Raw genomic sequence first — 9,844 nt, 5'->3', positions numbered from 1 at the left:
CCTAGCAGTGATAAAATATATATATATATATATATATATATATATTTTTTTTTTTTTTTTTTAAGAATTTATGTATTTGAGGGGCGCCTGGGTGGCTCAGTCGTTAAGCGTCTGCCTTCGGCTCAGGTCATGATCCCGGGGTCCTGGGGTCGAGTCCCACATCGGGCTCCCTGCTCAGCGGGAAGCCTGCTTCTCCCTCTCCCACTCCCCCTGCTTGTGTTCCCTCTCTCACTGTCTGTCTGTCTCTGTTAAAAAATAAATAAAATCTTAAAAAAAAAAAAAAGAATTTATGTATTTGAGAGAGAGACCTAGCCCGAGCAGGGGTGAGGGGGGTGTTGCAGAGGGAGAAGCAGGCTTCCTACTGAGCGGGGAGCCCGGGGCCGTACTCCATCCCAGGACCGGGCTCCATCCCAGGACCGCAAGCTCATGACCTGAGCCAAAGGCAGAGGACGCTTAACCAACTGAGCCACCCAGGCGCCCTTAGCAGTGATCTTTATAAATTGAGGTCGGCCTGCGTGGCTCAGTCGGTTAAGCTTCTGCCTTCACTCAGGTCTCAATCCTAGAGTCCTGGGATCAAGTCCCACATGGGGGGGTCCTTGCTCAGCAGGGAGCCTGCTTCTCCCTCTGCCCCTCCCCCTGCTTGGGCTTGGGCACTCTGTGTCAAATAAATTAATAAAATAATAAAAACATAAATCAGATAATCTATTACTCTTCTGAGTAAATCACTCCTATGTTCTCAGTGCATTTAGAATAAAATCCAAACCCTTGATCTTGCCACACCCACTGGTTCTAAACACTGCAGCCACACTTACGCCTTTCTGACGCTCCGAGGTAACAGGAGTGTTCCTTTGCTGTTGCGGTTGCCACTACTGAACTGCTCTTTCCCAAGGTTTTCTCAGGTCTGCCTTTCAGATCCTGACCTCTAGGTCATCTCAAAAGAAGCCTTTCCTGAGGAAGACCATCTAAAGTAGTCCTCCCTTCCAACATAACATCCTATTATCTTCATAGTGCACAAATCTCTGATTTTCCTCTTCTTTTTTTTTGGTTCTCCCCCAAAAAAAAAAAAAAAAAAAAAAAACCGCTGAGAATAGACTGTTCAATCCTTTTTCATTGCCTCCAGCAACCAGAACAGTGCCTGGCAGGCAGGAAGTTAGGCACTCAGTAATTATTTGAATGAACCTAAATAATTTTTTTCCCCATTTGAAGATGTCTAGACTACTAACTTTATTTCAGGAGGCAGAAAATAGTGAGAAGAATTAAGATTTGGCAAACTAGACCAGATCACAATACATCTGTATGTGATTTGGATCAGGTCAGTTACTTAGTCACATGGGAGTTTAAGCCCTCAAGCATTGCTGGAATGATTTGCCTTGAGGCCCCTGACTTGCCATCACAGTTATGTCTTACAGTGGAATTGACTGAGGGATTGATATAACCAACAGTAATGCTAGATAGATTGTTTTTTGAGAATGTCATTCTGGTTAGAAACAAGAATCATTAGAATCAGTTGCTAAAAAGACCATATAACTCTTCTAATAAGGAATGTTGACTCAAATATTCATGAAATAGGAATTATAACTATTATTTCAGAGGGAGAAGCAGGCTGCAGGCAGAGGGAGCAGGCTCCCTGGGGACTTGATCCCAGGACCTTAGGATCATGACCTGAGCCAAAGGCAGCCGATTAACCGGCTGAGCCACCCAGATGTCCCGTTCTACCAGTTTTTAATTAACCTTATCTGGCTGTTTGTAGATTCAGTAGTATCAAAGGTAAAATGTAATGTGTGTGCTGAATGTTAATCAAATGGTGTTTACCTTCTATTATAGCATGTCCTATTGCCTTTTTTTTTTTTAAAGATTTTATTTATTTGACAGAGAGACAGCAAGAGGGAACACAAGCAGGGGGAGTGGGAGAGGGAGAAGCAGGCTTCCCGCAGAGCAGGGAGCCTGATGCAGGGCTCGATCCCAGGACCCTGGGATCATGACCTGAGCCGAAGGCAGACGCCCAACGACTGAGCCACCCAGGCGCCCCTCCTATTGCCTTTATATGTGGCATACTTTGAAATCTTTTGTAAATCAAAACCTGATTTTTTTTTTAAAGATTTTATTTATTTGACAGAGAGAGATAGCGACAGCAGGAACACAAGCAGGGGGAGTGGGAGAGGGAGAAGCAGGCTTCCCGCTGGGCAGGGAGCCCCATGCGGGGCTCGATCCCAGGACCCTGAGATCACGACCTGAGCCGAAGGCAGACGCTTAACGACTGAGCCACCCAGGCGCCCCAAAACCTGATTTTTTTTAAAGACAAGAATTCTATCTAAAAAGATTGTTAACACAATTATTAAAAAAGGGGTTCAGTGATCAAATGGCTTTTAAGGATTGAACTTTTAAGATTTTATTTGAGAGAGACAGCGTGCGAAAGTGGGGGGAGTGGCAGAGGGAAAGGGAGAAACAGAATCCCTGCTGAGCAAGGAGCCCAAGGTGGGCTTGATCCCCAGGACCCTGGGATCATGACCTGAGCTTATGTCAGACACAACTGACTGAGCCATCTAGGCACCCCTAGGGATTGAACTTTTATTTAAAAAAGATTTTATTATTTGAGAGAGAGAGAGAGCACGAGTGCTCGAGCAAGGGGGGGAGGGGCAGAGGGAGAGGGAGAGAGAGAATCTCAGGCAGATGCCTTGCTGCTGAGCGCCGGGGCCCGACACGGCTCAATCCCACGACCCTGAGTTGAATCAAGAGCCAGATGTTCAACCAAGTGAGCCATCCAGGCCCCCCAGTATTGAACTTTTAGATTTTTTTTTTGAGGTAAAATTCACATACTATAGAATATATTTTAACCCTTTTAAAGTGTACAATACAGTGCCTTTTAGTATTTTCACAGTATAATTAATCACCACTAATTCCAGAAATTTTCATCACCCTGAAAGAAGCCTTGTACTCTTTAAGCAATTAACTCTCCAGGCAACCACTAATCTGCTTTGTCTCTATGGATTTTCCTGTTCTGGACATTTCATATAAACAGAATCATACAGTATGTGACCTTTTGTATGTGGTTTCTTCATTATCATGTTTTCAAGGTTCATCCATGTTGTAGCATCTATCAGTTTTCCATTACTTTTTATTTTTTTTTTAAGTAGGCTCCATGTCCAATGTGGGGCTTGAACTCAGGACTCTGAGATCAAGAGTCACATGCTCCAGTGACTGAGCCAACCAGGGGTCTCATGCTTCATTACTTTTTATGGCCAAATAGTATTCTACTGCATGGATATACCACATTTTACTCACCCATTCATCAGTTGATGGACATTTGGCCTATTTCTACTATTTGGCCATCATGAATAATGCTATGAACAGTCGTGTACAAGTATTTGAGTACATGTTTTCAATTCTCTTGGAAATTATATATAATTATATTATGAATTGCCAGGTCATAGGTAACTGTTTAACTTTTCTGACAACTGCCTCATGTTTTGTAGATCAGCTGCGCCACTTTTCATTCCCATCAGAAATGTATGAGGGCTGCAGTTTCTCCACATTTTTTAATTCTAGCTATCCTAGTGGGTATGAATTGGTATCTCATAGTGGTTTTTTTTTAAGAATTTATCAGAGAGTGAGCGAGCGAGTGAGCAAGCATGGGGGTGGGGGCAGAGGGGGAAGCAGGTTCCAAGCTGAGCAAAGAGCCTGATGTGGGACCCGGTCCCAGGACCCTGGGATCATGACCTGAGCCAAAGGCAGACGCTTAACCGACTGAGCCACCCATGTGTCCCTCATAGTAGTTTTGATTTGTATTTCCCTAATGACTAATAAAGTTGAGCATCTTTTCATATCATTGTTGGCCATTTTGGAGAAATGTCTATTTAAAGTTCTTTGCCCATTTTTTAAATTAGGTTAGCTTTCTGTTGAGTTTTAGAGTTCTTTAAATACTCTGGATACCAGAGCCTTATCAGATATATGATTTGCAAGTATTCTCTCTCATTTGGTGAACTTTTTACCTTAATAGTAAAAAGTAGTAAAAACAGTAAAAAAACAAAAAACCCCAAAACAACAACAACAACAAAAACCTTTGATGTACAAAAGTTTTTAATTTTGATGAGCCAATTTATCTATTTTTTCTTTTGTTGGTTGGGCTTCTTGTGTCATCCTCATGAAACTCGTTTAATCCAAGGTTACAAAGATGTCCTATGTTTTCTTCTATGAGTTTAATAATTTTAACTATGTTTAGGTCTTTGATGTGTTTTGAATCTTTGTATATGCTGTTTATAGTCCTACACTTTATTCTTTTGCATGTGGTTAGCTAATTGTCCCAGCACCATTTGTTGAAAAACCTCTTTCCCCATCGATGAGTGACAGTCTTGTGTCTTTCCTGGTTCATGATGCAAACAAAAATAACCAAATAGTTGTTTTAGAAAATAAAAATACAACAACCAAAATTAAAAACTCAATGGATGAGTTAAACAGCTGAAGAAAGAAGTCGTTAATTGGAAAGGAAGTCATAATAAATTATTCAGAACTGAAGAAAAATTTAATAGCGAATCCTAAAAAAATAAAGATTTTTATACCTAGGCCCATCCTAGCTAATATGGATAAAACAAGATTAGCCCTAAGGTAATAACTATTGAAGGTATGTGATGGATTCATTCATGGAATTCATTACACTGTTGTCTAATTTTGTATATGTCTAAAATTTGCATGATAAAGTATTTCAAAAAAGGGTGAAATAAAAGGTTTTTTGTTTTTCTGACAGAAACCCAGGTTTTGATGGAGGTGATAAACCCCCCCAAGAAATAGCTCTAATTGTTTAAGTTATTACTCTTCCACAGTCTTTGGGCCCTTTTGCATGTTCTTTCTAGGGCCAGAGAACCATAGCCTCACACTGGTATCATTCTGGAATGATGGAGGTAAAATATTAGAAGAATCTGCATTTCAGGATGCCTGGGGGCTCAGCTGGTTAAGCATCTGCTTTTGGCTCAGCTCATGATCCCAGGGTCCTGGGATAGAATCCTGCACAGGGCTCCGTGCTCAGCGGGGAGCCTGCTTTTCCCTCTGTCTGCCACTCCCCCTGCTTGTGCTCTGTCTCTCCCACTCTGACAAATACATAAATAAAACCTTTAAAAAAAAAAAAAGAATCTACATTTCTCTGTTCTGTAGATAGGTATAGAACATGTTCTTGCTATACTATTATAATATTTAAGTAAACCACCAAAGGCCAGGGACCATACTTACAGAAGTCTGTAAATGTTGCATTATTTCATCATTCCATTATATGAAATGGTGATGGGGCAAAGTGGCAACCTAGAACCATGGTTTGGTTTCAAAGAACCATAGGTAGAAGTCAGATTTGTCATTTTTAGGGGCAACTGACAGGCCGGCTTTGAAATTCAGGATTTTTGAATCTAATAAACTCCTGGGTGAGATACAAAGAACACAACAGTGAGCTCATATTAAAGTTTATTTTTTTAATTTTTTAAATTTAAGTAAACTCTATGCCCTATGAGGGGCTTGAACTTACAACCCCAAGATCAAGAGCTGCATGCTCTACCAACTGAGCCAGCCAGGCTCCCCAAGCTCCTATCAAAGTTTAGAACCAAAAATGTTAATATGTTAATGAGGAAAGAAATGATAGCAGAGTTCCTTTATTCCAGAAATAGTTTAATACAATCATAATACAGTTATGAGTCACATTCAATCCACTGAATATATTCAAGGTATTAATAAAAATATTATACATCTTTACTCACTATCTTAATATAATTAAAGTATTTGGTTCTTACAGATGAGACTATTTGCCATATTCATTCATATTTGCACTGCTAATCAAACAGCATGTAAATAAATCCATGGATTATGGTAGTGGGGCTTTTAGTCCTTTCTGATCTGAAGTCTCTTAAAGTATCAAAATTGAATATATTTTTTTTAAATGCCACAATACTTGAATCCTAGAAAGAACAGTCAACCAATTTAAGGCAAGATATTGAAACTTTTATACAACTTTGATTTGAAAAGATAAAAGAATACTTTATCAAAGATCATACATGCCTTAACAGTTAGCTACCTATAGTTTTTTATAAAGGCAGTAATAAAAATGTCAGTGCAAGTTCTACATTGGGTTCCTCAGTAGAGAAAATAATAGGTTCTTGGAGTAGACTATTATTTTCGAATCCCAAAACACTGCAAGAAGAAAGAATTCTGGTGCAGGACTTATATGTAGCATAATTATTTTTATTCGGTAAAGATAGGTATAAAACATTGTGATTATACATAAAAATTAGTGTCTTGGCCAGTTTGTTTAAACCTTTGCTTCAGATGTACTTTAATGCAAGCTTTTAAAAAAATGTTTAAAAAAAACTGACTTAAAATCTACTTAAAGTAGTAGTGCAAAGAGGCGCCTCTGTCCTTTTTTTTTTTTTTTTTGGTAAGGGCTGAAGATTAGCGTTTTACAAAGAAATAACTTATATTAAAATATATGTAAAATATGTGTATATTTTTAATGACCAAAGAAGGCACAAAATGAGTTAAATTAAGAAAAACATTACCACTTGTCCTGAACTCTGGTTAACTGTACAGTATTAATCATAATATACATTTTTAGATAAGAAATCCAGATTTCTTATAATTGAAAAGTGACATCACATTTTCTAGCTCTGTTATTTGTGCTAAAAGACACTGCTGTAACAGACTGCAAATAGGCAGTACATACTGCGTCCCATTAACAATGACCTTTTACCAAGACAGGTTTGGGGATTTTTTGTTTTTGTTTTTGTTTTTTTTAACAGTGGCTACGTGACAATTCATGGAATGGAATTAGGTCTCAAAAGCTTAAGTGAAAATATCTAACACTTCTTTATATCTGCAAAAGTACTTACACACTTTAAGGAAATGTTAACTGGATGTGGAAAAAGTAAATAAACGGTGGTGCTTTGATTTGCATTTTAATTAAATTATTAAATATACAATACATTTGAACATTAAAAAAAAAAAGACATTCATATATCATACTAACGGGCTTTCCTACAAATGGACCATTAGTGTTAGGCACCAAAAATTTCAAGTGTTTTTTTTTTTTTTCTAAACCTATCTCACTGATACATCCTCAACTGTTCTATTTCTGCTCTACAGGTTTCCCATTTACATTGAACATCTGCACAGTTCATAAAGATTATGTTACGGGCGACTGAATTGGAGATTGTCCTTTATTGGTATTCTTCATTGCATATTTTGTCAGTTCTCTCACAGCAACTAGATTACTACAATCTCTATTACCATTTAAAAAGTGTCTGAAATTCCATTCTAGCCATGAGAATTAATATATCAACATATTTATTCAACTAAACACAAAATTATGTGTGCAATTGAATGAATAATAAAAATGAATTTTATCCTTAATGGTTACTGCAGAATAATTTCAATCATGTCCCTTATGATTCTGAATCCCGCTGTATTAGGAAAGTAATTCATGTGAATGTATAATGTTTACAAATATAAGACACCTTACAAGACCAACTTTGCTATAAAAGTCTACATTAATATTCAGTCTGGACCCTAGAAGTCTTGTCCTGGGCCTCCTGTGAAGAGTCTGCCCTATTCATGGAGTTCTACCAAACAGGAATGGGTACATGAGTGAACAATTTTCACTTGCTTAATGAGTAAGTGGAGTATAGATACATGGAGGTGGATTACCAAAGTTTAATTCACACTCCTGGGAGTAAATGAAGGATTATAATGGAATGATGGCATTGAGTATACAGTTACATCGATGAATCTCATTCAGTTACGGGGCAACAAAAACATAAATCAAATGTCTAAGTCACATGAGAAGTAGAAAAAAAATCATATTTCTGTGGGAAAAACATTAGTAAATGTACATAATTCTTTAGTAAGTTGAAAGTGAGTGAAAACTACTTACTAATTATTTATCAAGTCAGGAAAAAATCAGAATGAAGTGCCAGGGAAGCATATGAAGTTAAGGCACCAGTATTTACAACTTCAGTGATTGGCACTTATTCTGAAAAGGTTTTAAAGACATGGGTGATAAAAAGCAGTATTATTTTCCCCTACTTCTATAAACTACGTAGTAGTTCTGAACATAACTATTATTTGTGCTTTGCTCTCGGCCCTGTGAATAGCAGCTGTATTTTCTGGTAACATCCTGCACCTTTCCTTTCCTTTGGTGTTTGTGAACACACACTGTGGTAAAGGCTATAAAAGGTGCAAAACAGGAAAACATGCTGTGTCTGTGTAAGAAACAATGCAAAATAGATGGCTGAATTGACATTGTACTATCAGACCAAACTAAAGCTATTATTCTGAATTACTCAAGAAAGGATTAAATCCTTCACCAACTCAAAGTCTTTTTCAGGACTTATTATATATTAAGTTTAGGGTTTATAGCATTCTATATGACTTTAAAACAGCAATGGCTTCAACAAGTTCATAAAAGTTAATTATGTGACTGTTGGTCCAACAGATGTATTGAAATGCATTAAGTACATTTACTTTATAATTTCTGTCCAAGTATAAAAATATTATACAAAGTTCCCAAGTGTGTATGTGTGTATACATGTTTATAACTGTCCTTGCTTTCAAAGCTCAGAAATTCACCAGCTTACAAATAAGTTGCTGCAGTCAGCTGATACCACTTAACTGTCTCTTTGCTCAAGTTGAAATCTTTTAAAGGCAGGGTCACTCCACCCAGGAAAAAATTCTCCCGCAGAGACTCTGCACTGAGGACACTGAGTTGAAGTTCTCTCTGTCTTAGAGTTTCCTTGCTATATCCACTGTACACAAGCTACAGCAAAGGTAAAAAGAAAACAGTAAGTTACAAATTTTTTGTTTGTTTGGTTTCTTGGATTATTTTAAGTAAAAACAGAAGTGAGATCAGTAGTTTAAGAGATAATGACATTAATTATGCCACATCTGGTAGAATCTGCCTCATACTTTAGATGCACATTTTGTATTTCAGGAGCCTTGGATTTTATTATCATCCTTCTGAGTGTCTGACATAGAAATGCACAGAGGAGAAAATTATTATTGGCTAACAACTGAAAACAAGGATTTTCTGAGATGGAAGTATGGGGAAGGGAAAAGCAATTATAAGGCGGCATGCCTTGAGATGATCTGATAACCTGGGAAAGAGAATGGAAAGAAGCAAGTGGGGATAAACATAACTATTTTACAAAATATGAGGGATTAGAATTTCTTTTTGTTGTCTTTTTTTCTGTTAAGATTTTATATACCATGAAATAATTTCTGATTATCCGTACTTTAAAGCAAATTCACCAACTACCGATACGGTTTACAGCCAATCTGGAATGCTAAAAAGCTCTCTGACACACCACATTCAACACGTAGAATTTTTTTCCCAACAAGGCCTCATCATAACTTCTGAGAAACATCTCTTTAATTTAGTCCTTCTCACTGTTTTACTAATAAAAACTAAAAACTGACTACATTTTATTTCTTGGAAGTACAACGCTACTAACTAGGAAAAAAGCCAATACTCCTTTTTGAGAATAACACCAAGTTTTCTTCACCAAACATTGTATATGCTTTTCAGAAGCTAAAAGGCTATTTCTGCGATTTTAACAAACTTATAACCCTGATGAAAATCCACATTTATTTTCTTCCAAATCTCTATCCAGACATTTTTGTGTGGATGTAATGTTAATGTACACAAATAATGTGGTGTTTATCCTAAAAGAGTAGTTGACTAAGGGTTAGCAGGTTTTAATAGATGAGTAAGTTTATAAGTTGACCATGAGTAGCTCAGGAAAGTCACAGTTCTGCTCCATCCTGTTCAGCTAATGCTTTGCTTACTGCTTTTAGCTTAGAGCACCCTATCTGAAGTGGA

At 37.4% G+C, this 9,844-nt stretch overlaps 1 protein-coding gene across 2 annotated transcripts in view; it reads right to left on the bottom strand.

Annotated features, from left to right (window-relative positions):
* Positions 1-5,442: 5,442 nt before the first annotated feature.
* PIK3C2A (phosphatidylinositol-4-phosphate 3-kinase catalytic subunit type 2 alpha) overlaps positions 5,443-9,844 on the bottom strand; it is a 96,035-nt gene continuing 91,633 nt past the window's right edge. The window contains exon 33 of one of the 2 annotated variants that reach the window (XM_032426901.1): positions 5,443-8,782. In XM_032426901.1, coding sequence (XP_032282792.1) covers positions 8,600-8,782 — 183 coding nt within the window. In that variant the 3' untranslated portion in view covers positions 5,443-8,599. The remainder of the gene's footprint in view (positions 8,783-9,844) is intronic. The other variant, XM_032426900.1, reaches the window with a different exon arrangement.

This window comes from Phoca vitulina, unplaced genomic scaffold, assembly GCF_004348235.1.
Source record: "Phoca vitulina isolate PV1807 unplaced genomic scaffold, GSC_HSeal_1.0 scaffold36, whole genome shotgun sequence".
Taxonomy (NCBI): Eukaryota; Metazoa; Chordata; class Mammalia; order Carnivora; family Phocidae; genus Phoca; species Phoca vitulina.
The sequence above is the reverse complement of the archived record's forward strand: the minus strand, read 5'-3'. Positions and strand labels throughout refer to the sequence as shown.